This window comes from Vigna unguiculata, chromosome 2 (genome assembly GCF_004118075.2).
Source record: "Vigna unguiculata cultivar IT97K-499-35 chromosome 2, ASM411807v1, whole genome shotgun sequence".
Taxonomy (NCBI): Eukaryota; Viridiplantae; Streptophyta; class Magnoliopsida; order Fabales; family Fabaceae; genus Vigna; species Vigna unguiculata.
Window position 1 is genome coordinate 15,568,833 of NC_040280.1, and position 26,136 is coordinate 15,594,968.

Sequence of the window (26,136 nt, forward strand, 5' to 3'; positions counted from 1 at the left end):
ACGTAAGGGAGTGTCGGCAGGGGTGATGTCGGTGTGGGCTGGCTCCGGTTCTTGATTGGTGGGTTGGGCGGGGTGCCTATCGTGACGAGAGTCATGTGGTGGATGTCTGTGATCGAATCGAGGGGGTGACGGGATCGGGAGGAAGAGGAATGGTCATCTCTACGGATGAAGCGACGAAAGTGGCCAGCACGGACCAGTGCTTCTATTTTATCCTGGAGTGCTTTGCATTCTTCTATAGTGTGGCCATGGTTGCGATGGTAACGGCAATATTTGGTCATGTCGGCGTTTGGAGGTGTAGTTGTCTTGCGTGGTGGAGGGATTAGATCAGCTTGGAGGGCTTCGTCGAGGATGCGGGAGCGGGCTATGGTAAGGGGGACGTATCTGGTGAAGCGAGGTTGGAGGGGTTCACGTGGGCGGGTATCAGGACACGGGTTAGGATGTGGGTTAGAAATTGGGGTAGGGTTGGCGGGGGTGGTTGCATAATCGTTGCAGAATTTCGTGTGAAGGGTTTGCATCTCCTCCATGCGGACATAGTCGGCTGCACGCAACTTGAGCTCGTGCATGGAGGCAGGTGGGTGGAGATAGACGTTGTTGGCGAAGGGGCCGGGTTGTAGAGTAAGGGCCATGCACTGGAGGATCATCTCCTGATTGAGATGTGGTGTACGAAGGGCTGCCTTACTGAAGTAATCTATGAACGCTCTGACTGGTTCGTTTTGTTCCTGTCTGATGCCTAGGAGGGATATAGTGGTAGTTTGATGTGGGCGGCTGCCGGCGAAATGGGTTGAGAACATGTGGGAAAGGACGTCGAAACTGTCGATGGAGTAAGGCGGGAGGGTTGTGAACCATTGTAGGGCAGGGCCCTTGAGGGTGGTGGGGAAAGCTTTGCAAAAGACTGCGTCTTGGGATGTGTATAGGGCGACATGGGTGATGTAGACCTTAAGGTGTTCATCAGGGTCAGTTTCACCAGTATAGCGATCCAGGGTGAAAGGTTCTCATTGGGCTGGAAGTGGGGTGTTGGCGATAAAGTCAGTGAAGGGGTGACGACGTTTGGGCTGGTGGGGGGGAGCAGGTGAGGTGGGATGGGATGGTTGATCATAGTGGGGAATGTGGAGGTTAGGTTGTGAGGGGGATGTGGGTTGTCGGAAGATATTATCGGTTGTATGGTGGAATATGTGTGGTGTGTAGGGTGGTGGGTATGTTGTAGGGGATCTGAGTGGTAGGGAGGGTAGCGGCGGGGGTTGGGGGTGCGGTAACTCCCGGTTGGCCAGATGGGAGGTGATGGGGATGGGTGGAGGTAACGGGTGTTTGTTGGGTGGTGGTGAAGGTGGGAGGGGTGAGGTTGTATTCACTTTCTTCTTTTGTGGGCTGGAAGGCCGGGGACTTCACAGCTTCAGAAGTTTCTTTGGCCTTTCCTTTCAAATTGGGATCAGCCTCGATCCTTCGCCTCAGGCGAGAGTTCTCTTGCCTCAATGCCTCCATTTCATCAGCGCTGCGTTTCTTCAGACCTGCGAGTTCTTGTTGCATCTTTGCTTGGCCGTCTAGGATGGCGGCCAGATCAGGGGTGATGCCAGGAGGTCCAGAGGGACCAGCATCAGCTTGCTTGTTCACTCCAGCTCTGCTACGGGTGGAAACCATCTTCAGAGAAAAACGGGTACTAAAGGTTTTCGTCTCGTGACCCACGGTGGGCGCCAATTGTTCCTGCAGAGAACAAACAAGATAAGTTAGGCACAAGCGTTACCTTATCCGTGTAATCCGCTATCTCTTCAGTTGGCCTCTCCCCGGTTGATATATGTCAGCTTGAACCCAGGAGGGGTTACCTGCAGAAGAGTCTCTGAAGCTCAAGTAAGTCAAAGCTCTCAAAAAGTCAAATCAGTGATTAATGAATGCGTACCTTTAATTCGTGGGGTCCATGCGTATTATAGAGCATTAATGATGTTTGTTTATCCAATGGGTCGGGCCTTGGTTTGGGCCCTAGCCTGGGTTATGAGTGGGCCTGGGCCCTAACCCAGGCCCCCAAGGTCCATCGAACGCTGGGACCTCCATTTTACTAAGTCTTCGAGGGCGGTCTGATCCGTTTATTTCTTGGCTTGTCAAATGTCTTCCTTGGCCGTGTACTATCCATGTTGGCCATTTTGTCGTTACTTTAGCCTTTGTTCATTTAAATTCGAGAACATGGCGGCCCAGGTCCGGTATAAGTTAGACTTACTCGGCCTAGGCTGAATACTTGGCTGCCTTGATGTATTTTTACTTATTTGATTGAGTTCGGTTAGGTGTGGTACATCTTCCAGATATATTTTTCTGTCATGGAGATCTAAAATGATTTAAGTTGATCTTGTCATATTCAAAAAGATTTGGCAAATATTATCTTTTGATATTTACTGATATAAAATAAGATAATTATTTTAAAATATCAAATAACATATCCATAATATATTTGTCCCAAATTATCTTTTATCGTAAAGATTTATCAATTACCAAAGCCAATTTTATAGAAAAAAATAGAGAAAATGCAAGGTCTAATTTTTGTTGTTCATTCCCTCTTCCTAACTTAAGCCAAATTTCTCCATTTTTTCATGCTTTGCTTGCCTTCTTCATTCAATATTTGGTTTGGATTTTTGTGATTTTGATTATTTGTTATTCTTAGAATTATCTTTAAGGTGTCACAAAACTTTACTTAGTTTATTTCCATATTTCCATGAGCTCAACTTAGTTGCAGTTGGCTTAACATATCTCAAAATATCCAAAGAAAATTTATGCAACTTAAAAGTAATTTTTAAAATATTTTTATATCTCATGCTCAATAAATCCAATTATAATAAATCCTAATTAAAACAATCTTTTAAAGCACAAAAACAAGTTTAGAATCCAAGATTAAAGGCTAAATGAGGGAATAAATATGCACTCAACAACGAGTTTCTATTTATCAATGTCATGGAAAGAATCATTATGATCATGTTAAAAACAGTAAATAACACAAGAATGGAGTGTTGATTTATATTTTAAAATTTTCACAATTTTTTGTTTGTAACATCTATGCAAGCAATATCAAACGATACTAAAATGAATGTAAACACCCCAAACCACTTTTGCCTCAAATGAGTATTATTTCCCAAGTTACTTATGGCTCAAACAAGTATTCTTTATAAAGCAAGTTCTAGCTCAAAACATGTATTCTTTCAACTCTCAATCACTTCTAGTTGATCTCGTTCAAGTATTCTTTCCACAATCCACTTATGGCCTAACTAATTATTCTTTTGGCAGTACCTCCTTGATTATACAAACACAAGGATTGAGTAATCAACAAATCATAGTTGTAGCTCATCATAGAAGGGAAAGCCTTTCAACACATACAACGGTTAGGCACTTTTAACTAGATTACTAATATGAACACAAACAATGTTCTTACAAAGCTTTAAAGCAAGGAAATGTCAACAAAGTTTTAGCACTTGTAAAATGATAGCTCTAGATCTTTTCTTCTTTTTTCTAAAAGTGTCTTTATATAGACTTGTGAAGATATGACCAGTGCAAAACCATTTTTTTCTTATCGAATGAGTAGCTTTTAACTCACTTGAATGTCTTCTTCTTATTCTTCTTCTTGCTATCTTGTCGAGCTTTGATGTAGAAAAGCATTGAATGTGATCCATACAACATTAATTTCTCATTTCTTCTTTTGGCAACCTCTCTAATAGCTAACAATCCTAAACTTCCTAGCTGACATAACTTTTTACTTATTCAAGGGATAAAAGTGCACATCATGCTAGGTATATAGGTTGGCCAAAGTTGACATGTGTTAGATAAAATTATTGAACAACTCAACTTTAGCTTTGTCAACATTCAATTTTGTCACATTACGATTTTAGTTGCGACCAAGCTCGAATTCGAAGAATAATTTGAATAGGGCTTTGAAATTGGGCGTGAATATCTTGAAAACAAATGATGAAGAGATTCTCTATATCTTCTGACTTAAGCTTTAGATTATTCTTAATGTGTGTTAGTTTAAAGTTTTATTCATACTTATCATCTTATTGATCTTCAATTACTTATCAGACAAGTAGTTTTCAAGTTGTAAGCCTATTGTCTTTAAGCTAATGAAAACATTCATGGTGTTGCATTGTTTCTCTAATCTTCTTCCCCTTTTTTATGGTACTTAAAATTATAAAACTAAATATGAAAAAATTACAACATCAAATAAACATATTATAAAAAGAAATACATTATGGTTTGATTTATTGTTTGATAACATATATTTTGTACATACATTTATAGATTTATTGCAAAGTGCTTGGACTTTTTATGTGCTTTATTTTCAGTTTATAATTCATTTCTTTTCAGTACTAATAAATCTAGTTCATATTACATATTTGGTTTAATTTTTTATTTTCAACTCATCTAGCATTTTTTCATTATTTTGGCCATAACTATTTTGTAGAAATTATTTTTGTTTGATTATAGTTTAATTGAATTTTACATTTACAAGAATTTAAAATGGATATATGATTTACTAGATTTAGAAATTGAGGCAGATTTGCTAAAATTTTGTAAAAGAACCCTAAATATTAGCTTTTGTACGTACTATCTTAAACCTTTGTAATTGGGCTTCTACACTTGATTAGAGACCATGATTAGGCCCACATTTGGTTCAATTTTTAGAGCCTATATAAGGCCTAGTTGTTCTTAAACCTTTGTAATTGGGCTTCTACACTTGATTAGAGACCATGATTAGGCCCACATTTGGTTCAATTTTTAGAGCCTATATAAGGCCTAGTTGTACTCAAGAGCAAAAGACCAAAATCATTTTCGAAATTTTTAGAATTTAGTTTTTTCTCCTTTTCTTTCTTTTCTCTCTATTTTCGATTTTATATTTCCATATTCTTCTTTATTGTTCTTTTTTTGCATTTTTTTATATTCAATTATGGAGAGTTAAATATTTGAAGATCAATTCACAAAATCAAGATTAAACAAGCTGGATTGAGTTTGCATCAATCTTTCTTCACTCCTAAATTGTTCTTCTCTTCTCTAATTTTGATTTCGTTCTTCATGATATGAAATTGTGATTTTGAAATAAGAATTCAAATTATGAATAAATTGAATCTTGATTTAATAACTAAACACGAATTTGATTGATTGATATTGAGATTTAATTCGTATAAATCCGTTTAGTTGATTCATTGAATCGATTAATTATTCAAATATGAATTTGAATCTTTAAAGAATTATATTTTTGGATTGATTGTTTAAAATATGAGAGTAATCTATTTTCATCTTGTAAATGTTTGCATTTGATTTTTTTTTACAATTTAAATACATAAACCTTAAATTTAATTTGTAGGTGAGCTATACTAAATATTAAATACAATATAATATGTGTTCTTTGATAATAGATCTAGGTGGTGTTCTATACCGCAAAATTTAGAGAAATTTAGTTTTTTTTTTTTCATTTGTGAGCCTCTTCAAAAACAACTACTAACTCACACTCATGTCATAACTAAAAATCGACCTAGTTTATAATTCACAAAAAGTCATTCTCACTTTATCTTTTGTCGTATCATTGATAAATTAGGAATCATCAATATTTATTCTCCAAATTTAGAGATGTTTGAATAAAAATATAATTAGTTATTTAGTCTTCAAATATTTTAGATATTATTTATATGATATATAATATTTTTTTCTTAATTTAGTATGTTTTTCTTTTATATTTAGTTTCCACTTTTGTATAGATGATATAATTTATTCAGTGAATTATTAAACTTTGTCTCTCTTGATAATAAGTTAATGTATAAAAAGAAATATATAATCAATATATTTGAAAATGAGTTTATCTTTTTATAATTAAGAGGGAAAACATTTTATCATTTACTTTTTTATAATAATGACAAACTTAGGTAATGTTATTTTTCTTACTCACTAATTATATATTTTATTTATAGCAATATTTAATATATTAAAAACGTATACATATGCATTGAAATTCTTTCATTAATTGTTTTTGGGCCCCTTTTTAGTCAAGTTACTGGTTCCATACCTGAGTTAAGTTATGGTCAAAGTATAACATCCTATTTAATAGTTTTTACACTACTAAACAAAAAATTATATCGTGATAAAACAAAAGCAAGTAGTAAAAGGAAGTTAATATAGAGTATCAATACAATCATCCAAAAACAACTATAGCAATGCTGACTATATTTACATCGCCACTAGAAAAGAGTTAAGGAAAATTCCAACTTTGATCGAGACATATAATAGAGACTACAAACAGCAAAACCTATTCTACTGTCTCAATCCCTATCCAAGAGGGGAGTATCTTCACTTGCATCTTTCTCTACTCACACCAATTAATTGATGATCATTGCAAAAGGAAAACCACACAAGAAAACAGACACAAGCAAGAAGGGTAAGCTAATCTGATTAGAAGAAATATACAATTCACTTATAAACATAATATAAATTTCACATTCCACCAAAAATTGCTTAATTTACAATAACACTGAACAGACAAATGACACTAGACTCGATTATCCAGATTATGTAAGTGAAATTGGACTTCTTGGTGCACACACCTATGATGGTTTCCAAACTCTATAGAGTTTGGCCTCAAGGGGTTATCACCCAATCACTCACAAGGTAAGCCCTCTTCTCGTCTAAGACTTGATCAAGTCAAAGACTAGGACCTCATGCTACTCCTCACGACATAATCCATTCTGCTCTATCTGACCATGAATGATTATTGGAGTTTCAAGATACCTCCAACAATGAGTCCTCATGTTCTACATACACTAAAAATATACCTTTAGAATTTCTCCTTGGAATTCTAGATTAACCACAAATCTCATAATCCAATTCATACATTTATACCATATAGGTTGTCAAAACACCAATTCAAGCATATCATTATCATAATTCATGCTTTAACATTGAGGGCATATATTCATCCATAACAAATAGAAAACTAAACACTTTACTGTAGTGATTTTCGCTCAAGCTAGGAGGTCTCGCCAGGCGAAAGGGTTCTCTCGCCTAAGCGAACCATTCTCACCTGAGCGAGACTTAAAAAAGAGAGCACGTTAAAACTACGTGAATTCTTGCTCAGGCTAAGCTTTCTCGCTTAGACGGGATTGTCTCTCGCTCAAGCGAACATCGCTCGTCTAGGCGACAATTCGAACAGAGGGCATAGATGAGTTTCTAGTGTTTTTGTTTAGGCGAGAGCTACTCGCTTGGGCAAAAACATCATATTTCCAATTTGTTCCCGCATGCAAAACCCATAAATCATGCGCAACCTCAATCACACACCAATTTATACAGTTTAAGCATCAATCCAACACCCAATCATGAAGTCAGAGTCATCATAAATGGTTTTTATGCAAAATTTAAGAATTTGGTTGGCTTCCCATACCTCTAATAATCACCAGCTTTCAAAGAAGAAACTCTTGACAGAAAAGGCACCACAACTGCACAATACCTAAGGGACTAGAATACAGAAACACAGGGAAAGAATGAGACCCTAATTCAACTCAAAAAGTGATGAATTTCCAGAAATTGGGAATTGAAATTGACTTACGCGAAGGGGAAGGATGCTCAGCTTGAGGGAAGGATTTTGCATTGGCTCTAGGCTTGCCTGCTGCAACAAGAAAAGATGAATGGTTTCAGATGATGGACAAGGGCTTAAGCCCTTTTTAGAGGGGAAGTGAGGAAGCAGGGAGAAGAAATGGAAAAGTGATAGTGGTTTAGGAGGAAGACAGGTTCTGTAAGTTTAGGCAGATGAGAGAAAGAAAAGGGTCTCACATTCTCCTCAACAATAAAATTTTTTGACTTCGAAAATTGAGACTTACTAGAGAACAGATGTGGATATGACTTCATCATATCCCCCTCTAACTCCCATGTAAAGTCACCCGTCCTCTTGTCCCATATGACTTTGACTAAACTAGTGGACTTCCCTCTAAGGTGTTTTGTTTGGCAATCACCAAGACCGACAGGTTGAACCTCCACTAAAAGATCTTCTCTAACCCGCAAATCTTCTATCTCAAGCACATGAGCGAGATCATGCACATACTTCCTTAGCTGAGAAACGTGAAACACTGAATGAAGGTTGGCCAACTAAGGAGGCAAAGCGATCGCATAAGCCACTGGTCCAATTCTTCTCAAAATCTGATGTGGGCCAATGAACTTAGGAGAAAATTTTCTTGAACGAATTGCCCTTCCCACACCAGTAGTCGAGGTAATTCTCAAGAAGACATGGTCCTCATGAGCAAACTCCAAAGGTCTTCTCCTCTAATCAACATAGGATTTTTTTCTACTCTATGATGCTTTCATCCTTTCTTGTATGAGTTTGACCTTCTCTGTAGTCTTTTTTAGCATTTCTGGTCCTACCAACATCGCTTCCTCATCTTGGTACCAACATAGGGGTGTCTTGCACCTCCTGCCATAAAGAGCTTCATATGGTGTCATGTCGATGCTTGCATGAAAACTATTATGGTAGGTAAATTTTACCAAGGGTAGAACTTCATCCCATGCACCCAAATGATCTAGCATGCATGTCCTCAAGAGATCCAGCATGCATGTCCTCAAGAGATCCAGCATGCATGTCCTCAAGAAATCCTCAAGCGACTGAATCGTTCTCTTGGACTGGCCATCTGTATGGGAATGATAGCTAAACTCATGGTTAACTTGCTACCCAAAGCACTCTAAAAAGTCTGCCAGAAATGAGAAGTGAAGCGCACATCCCTATCTGAAACTATGCTCGATGGCACTCCATGCAATCTCACGATTTCACTGATGTATAACTATGCCAGCTTCGCCGTGGCAAGTGGGTAACATAGTTCATAACAATGCTATCTCATTTCCACTTCGGTATCTCTAACTATTGCAGCATCCCTTCAGGTCTCTAATGCTCTGCCTTGGCCTTCTGACAGGTCAAACAAGTTGATACGAACCGAGCTACATCATGTTTCATGCCTGACCACCAGAAAGACTCCTTTAGGTCATGATACATCTTAGTCATGCCTGGGTGCACACTAAAATAACTTTTGTGCCCTTCCTCAAGAATCATACTCTTCACCTCGGTATCCTCAAGTACACAAACTCTGCCTTTGAATCTTAACACCCTATCAATTCCTTTCTCGAAGTCTTTAGCTTTCTCGATGCTAAGCAACTCCACCGTTTTCTGCAGTTTGGAGTTAGTTAACTGTTTCTCCTTTATCAAACCAAGGAAATCACTAGATATGGTCAAATGACTACATCTAATGACATCCTCTTCTAAGACCACTTGTAACTGCAAGTCTTTGAACTTTTCTACCACCTCCCACTCCTTGACCATCATGTGAGACACATGCATTGCTTTTCTACTCAAAGCATTAGCCACCACGTTTGCTTTTCCTAGGTGATATAACAGCTCAAAGTAAAAGTCCTTTAAAAACTCTATCCACCGTCTATGCATCATGTTTAACTCCTTCTGGTCAAACAGGTACTTCAAACTTTTATGGTCACTGAAAACTTAGAACTATGCAACATATAGATAATGCCTCCAGATTTTTAAAGCAAACACTACAGCTGCTAGTTCCAAGTCATGAGTAGGGTAGTTTTCCTCATCATTCTTTAACTGCCTTGAGGCGTACACTGTAAGACCCGTGGAATTTAATTAAATAAATAAATAATTAATTAATAAATGTGGGTGGGAAAATCATTTATGACATTAAATTATGATGAGTATGATGTGGAATAGTACTAGCTTGGTTGAGAGTACTTTGATTGTGTGAGAGGACTTGGGTTCGAGTCCTATGTATGCTAACTTTTGTGTTATTGTTTTTATTATTTAAATCTATGTAATCATGTTCTAGAATGATATGATGTCTGAATTGGATTTGTTAAGCATGAAATATGATTAGTTGAATTGGTTGTGCTCTTGAATTGTGATTGAGTGGTCATGGATTCAAACCTTGGAGAACCTAAACTAAAACCTTAATTTTTGGTATTTTGGCTTTGCATTGAATGTGAAAGGTTGGGGGAAAACCCTAGAATGGGCAGAGAGGTGGCTGGAAAATGGCCATAAGGAGGTGGTGGTAAATGGCATTAACAACACAATTAAAGACTTAATTTTCGTGTAGATAATTAACCTAGTTTTTAGACACCCTTTAAAAAGAAGGATTTGGCTTATAGTTAGAGTTTTGCAAAACTGAGGTTATACCAGAAAGCTAGGCACGAAAATCAGAGAGATTGGTGAGGTTTGAGTGAGGTTCTGAAGTCAAAGTAAGAGCAAACCAGAAAGGGGGAACATTGGTGAATATTGGAGTCCTTCAAGCAAACCTATTTTAAGCAAAAGGATCCAGGTTAGGGGAGTTGGACTCCATTTTTCTGTTTGTTTTAAATATTTACATGAAAAGTATGATCATGTGAATGCATGGTTTCCATTCTTATCTACGAAATTGTGAATTCTGGAAATTTTCCAGAAACCGCCTGGCGGGCTATACATAGCCGCCAGGCGTCTCATACCAAATTGTATGTGTTTCTGGGTTCCCTGATGAACCGCCTGGCGGTGAAGCCCTGTACCGCCAGGCGATGCAAATTTTGTAACATTTTTCTGGGTTCTCTGATGAACTGCCTGGCGGTGATGAATTTCCGCCAGGCGATTTTGTTGGCTCGCTTTGGTGATTCTATGCGTGTTTTGACATGTTTCTGATCGGGGAAAATACACAGGTTAGTCCCTAGGAGATGATCTGGAGTTGATTTTCAGTGATTGACTTGTAATGGACTATGTAATCGGATAGAACAGTGCACATAAGCTTTAGGGTTGAATGTGTGATATCTTTATCTACGATTCGAAACGGGTTAGCGTGAATTGGACATAGGAATAGTTGATCAATGTGATTAAATGTTGAATGGTTCTAGTTGTGATTGGATTGGAATTGCGAGTGATGGGAATTCGTAAAGAAAGAAAAGTGGTTGGGTTATGGGTGCTGGTAAAATCTGGAAAAATGTTCAGATGGTAAGCACCGTCTGGCAGCACGGGGCTGGCCGCTAGGCGCCAGCGTAGTGGCAGTGCTGCTGCATGTTGTAATGTTATGCGCTAAGGTTGGATTCTGTTTCCGTTGGGTTGGGATCAGTAGATGGGATTTTTGTGATATTTGTGGAAGTTTGATGATGGAGTTTCGTGTATGAACTAAAGGGGAGGGAACTACCTTAGGAGATAACGATATTAGATATTAGAGGTTTTTCCTATATTATGGCATAGTAGAGATTCTGGATTCTGGATAAGTTGGGTGCAAAGGGGTTTAGAGAATTAACCAATTGTTGTGAATAGGAGTTTAACATTAAGTGAACGCTAGAGGGGGAGGGAATCATAGAAGAAGTGATGGGATTTATTTAGCGTTGGTGCTTGATTGTGTGAAGAGGACACTATATCAGTGTAATAGGCATGGCAACAACTTAAGGGTAAGGAATCCAAGAGTAATAATAGGTTAAGATGGAAGAAGCTTAAAGTTATAATTGAATGTGTACTGCTATCCAGCTAAGGAGTGAAGAATGAACCTCACCGTTGTTAGTAACCATCTAAGTTAGATGATACAGGGGAATTGATCAGATGGAAATGAGGTAAGAAATTGTGCTAGACTTGAGCAGAAAACCAGTAACACGCAGTATTATCATGGCGCCTGGCGGTGGTACGTGAACCGCCAGGCGATAGCGGGATTACAATGGGGTCTCAAGGCTTGGTGCGCCTAGCGGCGAGGGCAGTCCCGCCAGGCGGTACCTACAGCGAGAAGGATTTTGAGGCACTGTGCGCCTGGTGGTACGTGATACCCGCCAGGCGGTCTGGGAGCTGGTAGTGTCTGGCGACACGTGTCTCCCGCCAGGCGATTTATACTACTGCAGCTTGAAATTTTGGTTTCACATGTGTGATCTACAAGGATTCTAGTGGTGCTTTAAAGGTGGGATTTTTGGTGTTCCTTGAGTTGTGGCTCGGAACGTATCCCTTAAGTTGTGGCTCGGGATAGGGGTTAAGCATGTGGTATTCCTTGAGTTGTGGCTCAGAATAGCATCTCTTGAGTTGTGGCTCGGGATGGCAGATGAACACGAGGAACCCTTGACTTGTGGCTTGGGTTGGCGAGTGTTACCGGAGTGAGTGTGTTGGTTGTGGCCAGTACAGATGGGTCCAGATAGATTGTCCTCCTCAGTGGTTGGCTGATGAGTTTGGTAGTCTTAGGACGATGCGAATTATGTTCGCATTTGGGAACTCCACCTGGCGTTACGGTGTATGATCCGTAGCAATGGTACCCGCGCGTGCTCTATCGATTGTGGCCGATAGGTATGGCAGCAAGTCATCCTGAAGTATTCACTAGAAGATGTAGTATACGAATAATATGATTGGGGTCAGGTGGCATGAAGATGGAACAATGTGGGGTGTTTATGTTATTCATAGTGATGTGTGTATAAGTATATATATTTGTAAAATTATATATGTTTTATTTGTTAAGCTCACCCTATCTGCGTGTGTTTGGCGATGATCGTGTACGCGGTACACGGGAGCAGATGTTGTTGATGCAGGTGGCTTAGGTGAAGCTTAGTCGCGGACAGGGGATAGATTCGGGAAAATCTTATGTTTTATTTTCTTTGGTTTTGAGATCAGTTGTAAACCCTGATGGGTGCTATTATAACTTTTGATTTTGGTTTTGGTGACTGATGGTTATGAACGTTGTTTACTTATTTAATGAAATTTAAATTTTCCCGCGTTTTGGGAAAATGAGGTATTATTAAAGACTGTGTTATTAATTTACTTCTTTATTTTATTTATAAATCCGTAATATCCTGACAGAATGTTACATACACAATGACCCTATTGTCTTGCATCAGTACACATACCAATCTCTAATGGAAAGCATCACAATAAACTTCAAAGGGTCTACTAGTGTCAAGGATTACCACTAGGCACTAGTCAACTTCTGCTTCAACTCTTGAAAACTCTCTTCACACCGGTCGGTCTAGGCAAAATGTTGATCCTTGCGAGTCAGATGTGTCAAAGGCGCTACTATCTTGGAGAATCCTTCAATGAATCTCCTACAGTAACCAACTAGTCCCACAAAGCTTCTTATCTTTGTCACTAACTTAGGATGTTCCCACTTTAACACAACTTCCACTTTGGATGGATCCACAACTATACCCTGAGTTGAGATCACATGCCCCAAGAGTTTAATTGTGGTCATCCAAAAGTCGCACTTTGACAGTTTAGCATACAACTGCTTTTCTCTTATAAGATTCTAAATATTTTCCTTAGATGCTTTGCATGCTTCTCATGGGTTCGGGAGTAGATAAGGATGTCGTCGATGAAAATAACCACAAACTTATCCAGAAACGGTCTGAAGATTTTTTTCATATAGTTCAGGAACAAGGCAGGAGCGTTAGTCACACCAAAAGGCATAATTACATACTCATAGTGCCCATATTTGGACCTAAAAGTTGTCTTCTGCACATCATCAATTTTAACTCGAATTTGATGGTACCCCGATCTCATATCAATCTTAGAAAACACTACAGCATCGGGCAACTGATCCATCAAGTCATTTATCCTTGGCAAGGGATACTTGTTCTTAATGGTTAACTTATTATGCTATTTGTAGTCCATACAACGCCTAGAATTGCCATCTTTCTTCTTAACCAACAACATTGGCGCTCCCTAGGGTGACGCACTTGGTCTGATAAGTTATTTTTCTAACAACTCTTCAATTTGTTTCTTCAACTCAATTAGCTCAGCAGGAGCCACACGGTAAGGGGTAATTGATACTAGCCCTACCTCTAGCACCAGATCAATAAAAAACTCTACCTCTCTCTTAGGAGGCAATCCAAGCACAACCTTAGGAAACACGTCCATGAAATCCCTTACCACAGGTGTCTCAACATTTTCACCTTCATCCTCAACGGATAGCTGGGTCAAAATGATAAAACACTGAGATCCCTCCTTGACTTCTCTCACCACGTGTTGTGAAGACACCAACAGATTATCATCCTCTGAGTTAGGAAACAACACTCTTTTCTTATTGCAATCAATAAGAATGCAATTAGTAGATAGCTAATCCATCCCCAAGATCACGTCTAAACCTTCCAACGGTAAACAAATAAGGTTTACCCTGTTCTTACGCCCCTCAACCTCGTAGAGGTTTTGACCAACCCAGAAGCAAATGTGGATACAACTAAATCATACTAAAGCTCCCTCACCGGAAGACCCAACTCCAAAACCTTAAACTTTAACACAAAAGAGTGTGTCCCTTCAAAATCATACAGAACATACAAACTCCTACCAGCACCCAATCATGAAGTCAAAGTCATCATAAATGTTTTTTATGCAAAATTTAATAATTTGGTTGGTTTCCCTTACCTTTAACAATCACCAGCTTTCAAAGAATAAACTCCTAACAAAAAGGGTACCACAATCGGACAGTACCTAAGGGACTAGAATACAGAAACACAGGGAACGAATGAGACCCTAATTCAACTCAGAAAGGGATGAATTTCCATAAATTGGGAACTAAAATTGACTTACGCGAAGGGGAAGGATGCTCAGCTTGAGGGAACGATTTTGCACTAGCTCTAGGCTTGCCTACTGCAACAAGAAAAGATGAATGGTTTCAGATGGTGGACAAGAGCTCAAGCCCTTTTTAGAGGGAAAGTGAGGAAGTAGGGAGAAGAAATTGAAAAAAGTGAGAGTGGTTTAGGAGGAAGTGATAACTCAATTTATATACCTTCATATTGAAGCTTATTGCACTCACTTGTCATTTTAGTTTATTTTATCTTTCAATCATAGCTTAAATATGTGATATTTTAGGTTGTTTTCAGAAGTTGTAGTATCGCCTGACGGTATTTATTGCCGCCCGGCGCATCTTAAAGGAGAATTTTCCACTGTCACGTTACCGCCTGACGCTACCCTGCAGCCGCTAGGCGCTGGCAGAAAAATGCTGATTTTTCAACACTAACCTTTGCTGATTGTTTTGATCATAACTTTCTCTATAGGTATCCAAATGATTTGGTTCTTGTTGTGTTGGATTATACACTCAAATAGCTTTAATTGAAGTGGTAGAACACAATTTTTGGAACTCTGTGCGAGATCCAGTGTACTCTAGAAGATGGTTGTAGTTACAAAGGCAAAAAATCACCTCATGTTTTCGTTGAAAATTTGGTGGATTTAGCAAAGTCTTGAAGCAGACCCTTTCTTCACCCAATGGGCTTCTTGTCTGCACATGGAATGTCCCAAAAGGGAGTTGATCTAGGGTTGGCCATCATTGCCACATCAGCAGACAAAACATAAAAAATTTCTATGAGGACTGGCAACACACACACACTCAGAAAAGGAGAATCAGTTTTTACAGCTTTTGGCAGGATTTTGTTGGGAATTTTAAGAGGCAAGGTGCAGGGGGCAAGGGGCTGGAATTTTTGGAATGAGATAGAGAGAACAAGGGGGTGTTTTCTGGTTTGAGCAGTTTTTTTTAGAGAATAGAGAGAATTGTGGTGAGAGAATAGAGAATGGATGGTGTTTTCTAAGAGCTAAAAAGCTTTTCTTTTCAAGTTCCTTGAAGATGAAGTGTTGAGCAACTTTGCATTGTGATATGGATTATGAGTTTTATTTTAGTTTGCTATTCAATTGTTAAATTGATTCTAAGACTATGTAAGTTGAAACCCATGATGAATGTTCTTGCCAATTCAATATGTTGTGAGAGTTTATGTCTTCAATGAATGTTTCCATCTTGCAATTTACACTTAGCTTCTGATTTTATATTTTCATTTTGTCCTGCACTTCATTTGTTGTTGTCCATAGAGCATCCATCTTGGTTGAATCTATCCTAGTTCAAAGTTACTTTGCATTTTTATTAGGTTTAATTTACAATTATTTTTTAAGCTTTCCATGATATACATTGTAGTTCTGTTTTTGGCTCCATATGGCCTGAGTCAATCACTGTTTTATTGGTTTCATGCTCTTGTGTTATGCTAAAAGTTCTAAATTAAAAGGGCACTAGCTAGTGGAGTACGTAGACATCATTTTAGTTTTATTTTTCTTTTTCTTAGTGATCACTTTGTTATTAAGTTTTAGACACTAGCTAGGCCAATTTTGTTATTTGTTTCAAATGTTATCATTCCTTCTCCTTGTTTATCCTTGCATTGGTCAATTTCATAGCTACATACATTCTCATTTATTCTTCTTTTAAGTGTCTAGCATATTTCTTATAAGTTAGTTTCATTAATTCATCATTTTACAAATGCCTTCATTTTAATTTCATTGTTTATCTTGTAAGCTTTAAAAAAAAAGAGAAAAAAAAATCCCCCAAAAAACATGTATTTAGCATTCAATCCACTCATTGCATTGGTCCCGTCCTTGGACTGACCTAAGTTGATCCTTATACTGCATTAATAAAGGGTGATTAATTCAGTTTGTTTGGGACAATTTAGGCGACAAAAGTTGTCTACCAAGAAGACAGGTTTTGTGAGTTTAGACAAAGGAGAGAAAGAAAAGAGTCTCACACAAAGCATGAATCCACTATCATTTAAATATAATTAATTAATTTAAAATTAATATTAATATAATTTCTTAAATAATTATTACAAAGTTAACAAAATTACCATATATAATAATTTATACTTAGAAGAGTATATATATTTGCATAATTTATCTTCTCAATTGGAAGTGTACTACTAGCCTATTTAACATGGCCAATCAGTTCTGACATTTAAGGAAACAATTAAATAAAGACTTTCTAAACTGAAAAGGTTCACCAAATGTTCCTCAAGGTTTCATATATATTCAAAGTTATAATAGTCGGATTTTAAATTTATAGTCATATTTGTTTGTGTTGTGTATAACTGAGATGGATTTATTTTTATATTTAGATTTCTTTATTAATATATGTGATGTTATTGAAGGTAGTTGAGAATTGTGTAATTATTTAATCATGCATGTGTTGTGCTTTCAAAGCAACCATTTCAAATCAACAATTTTCATAGCATGATGTTATGCAACATGTGGCAGGACATAAGCTGCAGAATTAAGTTATTTAAAATCTTAATAAAAACAAGAGGACATTAGTTATATAAGGTTCCCGTGAACTGCTTGCGTGGAAACTGTAAGGAAGGTGCTGGCAAATTTATATCTATAATTATTAACAATTTAAAATAAATTTCAGCTTGTAACAATTTCTGTATCATAATATATAATAATATTAACAAAAGTTTCATTTTAAGAAATAAAATATAAATGTTGGAACATTGTCAACTTTAAAAAATGACGTAGGTGCTTATTCATAATAAAGGGTTTGACAAAAGCCTCGTCAACGGAAATTTTAGGCAAAAAAGAAAACATTGTCAACATTGCTAACTAGCAACATAGTTGGGGCCTAACTGATCATATATATTGTCAACTGCAATAATAATTATTGTAGTATGAGACAAACAGAATAATGCTTGTAACTAAATCAAAATTTTAGAAAATTTTTGTTGTTAATTATCTCACAGTAATGATGTTATAATCTAGTTGCAATGGCATCTGAAATTGTTTTTATTAGGTGCATATTTATTGAAACAATTTATAGTGTTCTTACACAACTTGTAAGAATGAAAGACCAACGATGTTAAGGCATTCAAAACAGTTAATATATTTTGTATCAAGTTCAGTCCATTACTTGAGATTAAAAAATAATTTCAACTCAACTTTTTAAGAAATTTTATTTAAAAGAAGTATGTAAGAAAATGTTGCATTATAAATTCATCTTAATTTTAGTTTATTTAAACTTTCTAACACATCCTTTAAAATTTTAATACTATTTTAAAAAATAAATTGTAAGTTTAATTCAATTCTACAAAACTTATTTATAAAATAAAATTTACACTTATTTTATATATTAGAAATTCATCTTGTAGATATTTAATACAATTAAATATTACACTAATTAAGTGATTACTTTTAAAAGAAATAATTAACTGAATCTGAAGTGGGGGGAGGTAGCCACTATGCTACTACGAAACCTATATTTGTATATAACCATAGAGCTTTATGCATATGATGAATCAATATATGTATATAGTAGTTTACGAAAAGAATAAATGTGAAAAATTAATTTGGTCCCTTTCGATTCGATATATATTGTAGATTGTGATTTGACCAATGAGATGCTTTGAATTTTTTTCATGCATATTTAATTAACAAACGGATTATTAACATGAACTATTATGTATCTATGTATATTAAGTAATCTCTAGAACGACATTTTCATGCATATTTAGAGTAATTTTTTTTTAAATAACAAACGGATGATTATTGTTGTATCTATGCAGCTGAAACAAGTTTACAAGATCAATTATAAGAAAGTTAGAATAGTGTAATATTTATAGTCCTAATCCTGTAAGCAATATGGCAACAGGCAGAGAGAAAAAACTGTACTAAAAGTTCATTGATTCCAAAAGCACATTGTCTGAACTGGTGAAGAGAATATAAAGAAGAACAAAAACAGAAGAATATGTTGTGTATTAAAGGAATACAGATAAGTTATCCGATACCTGTCAACATTATTCTTTCCGAAATTTGACGAGGGGATAAGAACTTTAAAGGGTTCATGTAAAAATGGTTAGCATAGAGAAGAGGATAAGTATAGTAATGATGTGTTTTGGTTAAAATAATATAAGGATTTGAAGCAATGTGGAAGTGAGGTTGATATGGAGCATATGCGAAGAATCGTGGTTTTCAAAATGATATTGGTATTCGCAATAACATGTCTCGAGCAAAATCTGAGTTCCAGATTCTGCAGTAGTGCCGAATTATGCCACAAACAAAGCTTCATGAAAAGTTGACCGTTCCAAAAGCGACGTACTGAGAAGGGTTTTTAAGATTAGAAGCAATGAGGGTATGTACAGTGTACACAACACAATCACCATGCCCACTTGCCAACAACCCTCTTTCTTTATTGGACAAATGTCTCATTATCAACTTGTTCACACTTTCTTAGCCAAGGGTCCCCCTCTTCTTCATGCCACCAAAACCAACCCTCTTTCCTTTTTTTTTTATTTTTCTTTTATTCATAAACATTTCTCACAACCTGCCAAAACACCTCATTATGATGATTACCCAAAATACACACCACCAAAATTAATTAGTTTCCTCAATCACAACCCCCTCTAACCATCATACTTTTCATTCGCCAACAAAAAACTTGTTTTTTGTATGTCAAACACTGATATTTTGGGAAACCTATGTCCCATATTTCCCTCACCCCCACAACACTAAAAAGAGAAACATCAGATGCCATCAACATAATCATCATTCAAACGATTCAACATGTACAATTAAACAGTTATCCTTTCTTCTTTTCTTTTTTTCTTTTTTACTTCTCCCTTTTTTTTTCCCCTTGTACAGTTTGGTCACATTACACCTAATTTCAGCGTCTAATTAAGTAATATACAATCCACCTTTTGCAACTTGCCTCTGCACCGCCGTTCTTGTACCTTCTTCCTTTCATCAGTCACAAAAAGAAAAAACAAAAACAAAACAAAAACGAAGTTTCTAACGTAATGTTACAAAGCACCAATAATCTTAGGTTTCTTGCTACACTCCAACGAAAACAGCTCCATTTCTCTTCTTTTGCCATTGCAGAACCCGGGAATAGTTCCGCTTGCATTATTGTTACCATTGGCCTCCGAACCGGGTAGTTTCAAAATGTTAACGCCGAAGAGCCGAACCATCTGAATCGGTTCCACCACCGGTCCGACCGGTCCGAACAACCCAACCTCGTTAACATTATTATTCCGCGCCTTCCAATCGATATACAGCTGCTTGTCCGGTCCGGTGGACCGGTGAAAACAGACCGTGTCACCGGCTTTCAGATTCTTTTCCTTAACGAACCGGCTCCAACCTTTGGTCAAAACGTAGCTCTGGCTACTATTCCAATACGAGTAGCGGAAGCGCCACACTTTCCCCGCGACGTCTTCGAAGTTCAACAAAACGCCCTTCGCCGCCGTCGCGCTAACGCCGTTAACGCTCGGCAACGGGAAGTGCTTCTCCGCGTGCTGCTTCGGGATCACCAACCGATTCAGCTTCCCCACGTCGCTCGGCGTAACCGCCTTCTCGAACAGCTGCTCACGCGCCTTCACAAAACACGCGCCACCGATCGAGTTACCGGTTCCGGCGGCGGCGGCTCCGCCGCGCCGCCGTACGACTCCGCGGCTGCGCTTGCTCTGCTCCAGCTCGTCATTGTACGTGTGTTTTCTGAGCATGTCGACGATCTCCGACTTGGAATGCGAGCTGAGAAACTCAACCTCGCCGTCGTCGTCGTCGCCGTCTCCGGCGCCGCCGGAGACCGGCTTGAAGTTGGTGACCGCGTCCTTTCCGCGGAAGCGCTGCGCCGCGATGTCGTACGCCCTGGCCGCCTCGTCTTCCTCGTTGAAGGTTCCCAGCCACACGCGCTGGTGCTTCTCGTAAATCTGCGCGCCCCAGCGCCCGTTGGGCTGCGGCACGACGCCTTTGTACTTGGACGAGGGAAGCTTCCTGGACTCGGCCTCGGTGTTCCCGCCGCCGGCGCAGTCAGGATCTACGATTGCGCTGGCGCCGCTGCCGACGCGACACAACGTGGTGGACGGCGGCGTAGGAGAAGGATTCTTGGACGAAAGCATCGGCGAAGGCAGAAGGAGCTTGTCCTCCGATGAGACGGTGGGAGATAGGCTGATGGAGAGTGATTCAGTGGTGGTACTCTCATCCATGCACTCCATTTTGTGTAAAAATAATTTTGTATGAATTTGAAGTGAGAGAGATGAAGAGAAAGGAGAGAAGAGAGGATGGATGGTTTGTTAGTTTGTTTGACTAAGAGGTAGCAGGAGAGATGTGTTTGGGTGGGAATAGGGGTTGTTTGAGGAGGTAATATATAGAGAAGGAAAGTGTCCCTAGTAAATGTGTTATTTTAATATTATCCTAAGTGGAAAAGGAAATATGCTTAGTTGGGACAATTTATTAATGATGAGGTGTGATATTAATAACTAGTTGCATAGTCTGTGTTTAATAATAATGTTGTAAATGGAAGAGAGAGAGAGAGAGAGAGAGTGTGGGGTGTGGGTCAACTGGGATGGGGAGGGACTAGGAAGATTCATAGTGGGGAGTGTAAGGAATGGGAAGGGGGGTAAAAAGGAGAAGAGAGGGTGGTGGGTCTTTGGTATGTAATGTTATGACTGAGTGTTATGTTTGAGTTGTGGGCTTTGTATGTGAGGTGGGTCCTAGTTTATTATCAAGTTGATGGGGTTCACATGAGGAGGGTGGACCTTGAATTAGTGAAGTTCAAGTTCATCCCCCCTGCACAACTTTATATTTATTTCTATTATTTGGTGTTGGTTTAATGGGTGAGATGAGAATCTGTGTAAACATAATAGGAAGTGAAAAAAAGGAAAGTGAAAGACATGTTATGGTCATCCTATCCAACAACAAATTCTTACCCTACCCTTCATCTCATTTGTCCCCACTTCCCTCTTTGTCTTATTAGCCAGGTTCAACCCCAAAATAAAACAAAAAATAAGAAACACAAAAATCTCAATTTTTTTGCCATGCTCAAGTGGGAGGAGGAGGGTGGTTTCTCTCCTTTGTTGTTTGCATTCATTGTCCAAAATGAAAGTTCTTAGAATGACTTGGAAGTGTTCAAGGTACAGATTGAGACAACCCTTGTGCTGCATTATATAACCATCCATCCCACCCATTTATTCATCCACAAAAACTCTCTTCTCTTGGATCACCTTACACAGTTAATAATGAAATTGCATATATCAAAATATTATTACTATTATGTACGGACAAGTCCTTCCTCTTAACAGGGACTCACACGGAATACTTTCATAAAACCATCGTGCTGCAGACGCTGGGTCTCTCCTTACCGGCATTCTTATGTGGGCCCTCAATTCTACATCATAATCATAATAATAATAATAATCTCACTAAATTTTTCAATAATACCTTATCATAAATTTCTACATTATATAAATATGTTTATCATAATGTCTTTTCCTTGTTTGTAAAAATGGTACTGTTTAAGTGGTGAATTCATTGGAAATATGATTCGCTTGTCTTACCCATTTGTATTTATTTGCTTCTCTAATTAACTATCCGGGTAATCTCCTCCTCCCGTGCTGTTTGGTGTTCTGTTTTTAAAATATATTAAAATTAGTATACTTTAAAAATAAAATAGAGAAAGAGTAGTAAAAATTTAAAAAAAAATAAAAAACTCAACTTAGATTTTCGCCACTGTCGGAGCAATAAACAGGCATGTATGTGTCTTCCTCATTTAGGGACACAATGACTGAGAAAGAGGGGTATTATTATACTGAAAGAGGTTTTAGATCCTAAAAACATTTAGGTTCGAATCTTTTATATTGCTAACAAAGTCGATAAATATTTTATGTTTGGTAAATTTTTTCGTAACATTTCTATAAATGAAATTCGTTTATAAACAAAAAAGTAGATTTTATTTTTCATATTAAGTTTCTAAAATATTTTACTTGTAGCTAAATTTGTTTTTCTATGAAAAAATTATTTTGTAGGTTTCAAATACAATGAAAACAATATATTTTTGTATTAAAGTACCCTTTTTAAAATGTTTTACGCTAAATGGATTTACTAAGATTAATAGGGTTAAGAATAACAAAACCTAATTAATTCAGTTGTTGATTGTGGTTGAATTCTTCGCAACTCATTATTTAATTAACTTCAGTCACGTCATCAAATCAAATCTGGACTTGATTACTTTCTAGATAATTGATATATATATACACACATGTATGTATCATGTATGTATCCTAACATAATGTTCAGAAGTCACGAAATGAAAGAGAAACAGAGCGAAAATTTTATACACAAGTCAAAGAAGTATAGCTAACAAACGCGTTGGCTTAAAGTTTGCATCTTCTATGTTAAAAGATTCAAATATCTCCCTGTAGTTTTTTCAATCTGCTATGTTTAGATTCTTTAAGTGTCACGTTTCAGTTTTTTCAATTAAAAATATAATTGAGAAAAAATAAAAGTAGTAAAGGTAGATTGATTTTCTATCAATATTAATTAGTGATAGAAAAGGTTAAATATGTTTTGATTCATTCACTTTTTAGGTATGTTTTTGTGAAGAGATGAATTTTTAAAATGTAGAGTGTGAAGATGGATTTATATGAATTTGATAGATGAATATGTATTTCTTTGTGTGGATTTAGAGAATAAAATGAGTAGATTTGGTGATAATTTTTTTGAAAGTTGATAAGTAGTTTGATGATATGATAGAAAAAATATAAAGTTATAATAGATAAAATTTAAAAATTAGTAAAATACCTTTGATGATAAAAGTAAATGAAATGATTTTTTGGATAGGTTAGAAATATTAAATTTTAAAAATTATTATTCAATAAAAATTAATAAAAAAATATTATTATTATTATTATAATTACTAATTGAAATTATTATTATTAATTATTATTATTAATTACTATATATATTATTTATTATTTATTATTATATTTAATTATTATATATATTATTTAACTATAATAATATATGAATAGTATTATATACATTTTATTATATATATTATAAATATTAATTATAATATATATTTTTATTATTATATACAAATATTATTATTAATAATTATTATATACATATATAATTTATTTATTATTAATATTATTAATATTATTACTATTATATATATATATATATATATATATATATATATATATATATTTAATAGCAGGGTATAAAAGTACAAATTTTGTTTATTCTTTTAAATTTCCTTCATGTTGAAGGGATGAGCTTTGCATGATATATTGCAAATCCATCTTGGATAATCTGTATATACTTTTTTAAATAAACATTGAATTTTTTCACAATCCATCTTCACAAATAAGTGGATTGTTACTCATGCAAAAAAATCGAAATTAATTTATTTTTAAAATTTTTAATTAATTTAGTCTTCCATCTTTAAAAATGTGTAAATTTAGTCCTCTTAACCATACTGTGTTAATTTGATTTGACATTTTAAACATGTTTCTCAAAAAATATTGAATCCAAAATGTGTTAAACAATATAAACAACTCAAATATTATCATGAAATGTGTTAAAAATATCAAATAAATTTAATAAAATTTGGTTAAAATGACTAAATTCATGCATTTCTAAAGTTGAAGGACTAAATTGGACTAAAATTTTAAAAAAGGGTTAATTCCAATTTTTACTAAGAATTAAGGACAAAACCATATTTAGTCCTTGATAAAATCATCAAACACTCTATATTTACATGTTTTTTTATTTTTCTAAGATATTTTATTTTATGCTATTTATAAGGTAAAACTTTATATATACCAGCATAAACATAAATGTTATGACATCTACGTGTCCACACTTTTTAAATATTTTTATTATAACATATATATTAATATTAATAAAGTTAAATATAAATATATTAAAAAAAACAGTTTTATTCAACAAATTTCATAATAGCAGTTATTCTTAAAAAGATGGTTAACAATAATTATATTATAAAAGATAAAATAGGAATATGAATTATGTATGCAAAAGAGTGAAATAATATATATATATATATATATATATATATATATATATATTATAAAACATAATTTTTTGAAAAATTAAATAAAATATTGTAAACAACAAAAACTCTAATCTACATAATTTAGATTTTATTTCGACCTCGTTAAGATAACATTGATAAAGTCAATAGTTACATTTGAAGTATTGTTTATTTTGAAACTAAACTTCTTTCACATTTTTTTTCGAAAAAGACATTTAGAAGTATTGAAATAATAAAGTACATTTAAATCGTCATTCATATGGACATTTAAGAGATTTTGTACTATTTGGTGTACAGTAACAAATTCCATTTAAGTCAAAATGAGAGTTTCGATTTCTTTAGGGTGTGTTTGGTTGCGATGAACAATACATTTCACTAGGTGATTAGAACTTAATTATACTGAGTCATGAAATTAAAAAATGAGAAAAAAAAATTCAACTTCCATCTTTCTCCTCATTCATGGGAAGAAAAAGGAGAGAAAGTTATTTTTCCTCATTTGTGTAATAATATAGATATAAAAACTATCTCATAATTAATTAATTAAATATAATTAATTATTTAAAATTGAATAAAATAAAATAAAATATGTATTCTTTGTTCTAATATAATAAATAATTAAAATATATCAATAAAAATAATTTTAAGAATATATTTAATTAATTAATTTTATTAACCCATTACAAACTTTAATAAAATTTATTTTCATTTCTTACCATTTTTTCCTTAATCCAAGATCCTTCCATCTTTTTTTCTCCTCAAATTCATCATCTAATCCAAACACATCTTTAAAGATAAATATTTTTATTTGAAAATTCAAGTCATAATATTAGTAAGGGTTAAATATGTTTTTTGGTCTTTCAACTTTTAGGGAAATTTAGAATTAGTACCTTTTGGAAACCTTGAACCAATTTAATCTCATTTTTAGAAATGCATAAATTTACTCCTTTAAATCAATTTTTTTAATTTATTTGATGTTTCAAATGCGTTTTTTCAACTAACATTAAAGTGAAAATGTGTCAAACAGTGTAAAGAAACTAAAATATTTAAATAAAATGGGTTATAATAAAATGAGTTTGAAATATCAAATAAACTTAATAAAATTTAATTAAAATGACTAAATCCACACATTTACAGATTTGAAGAACTAAATTGATTCAAAGTTTTTTAAGAGCGACTAATTTCAATTTTACCTAAAAATTAAAGGACCAATAACACATTTAAACCTATTATTAAAGTCAGTCACTTTTCCATTTTCTTCTATCAAAGCCTAAAAAATATTCAAACTATAAATCAGATAATATGTCAAATATAGTTATTAATCCTAATGATGATATTATTTCAATTTCAAGGTGAAATATTGATTTCATAGTTAACGAAAATGAAAAAGAAATTTGAACGCACACCCATTTTTTCAACAAAATGAAATTTTATGAAAAAAAAAATAAGTCAAACAAACTTAAATAAATTAGTGTGAACATTGAAAAACACTCTTTTTAGTTTTTTCTTTCTAAAAACAGATGCGGTACTATATCCATTTAAGTTAAAAGTGTTTGATCAAAATTAATTCTTA

The 26,136-nt window shown here is 35.4% G+C and overlaps 1 protein-coding gene across 1 annotated transcript; it reads right to left on the reverse strand.

Moving 5' to 3' along the window:
- Positions 1 to 19,251: 19,251 nt before the first annotated feature.
- On the reverse strand, positions 19,252 to 20,864 carry LOC114173736 (AP2/ERF and B3 domain-containing transcription factor RAV1-like). Its single transcript, XM_028058312.1, has one exon. It carries the CDS (start codon positions 20,722 to 20,724, stop codon positions 19,534 to 19,536), a length of 1,191 nt encoding a protein of 396 aa, XP_027914113.1. The 5' UTR covers positions 20,725 to 20,864; the 3' UTR covers positions 19,252 to 19,533.
- Between the last annotated feature and the right edge of the window lie 5,272 nt (positions 20,865 to 26,136).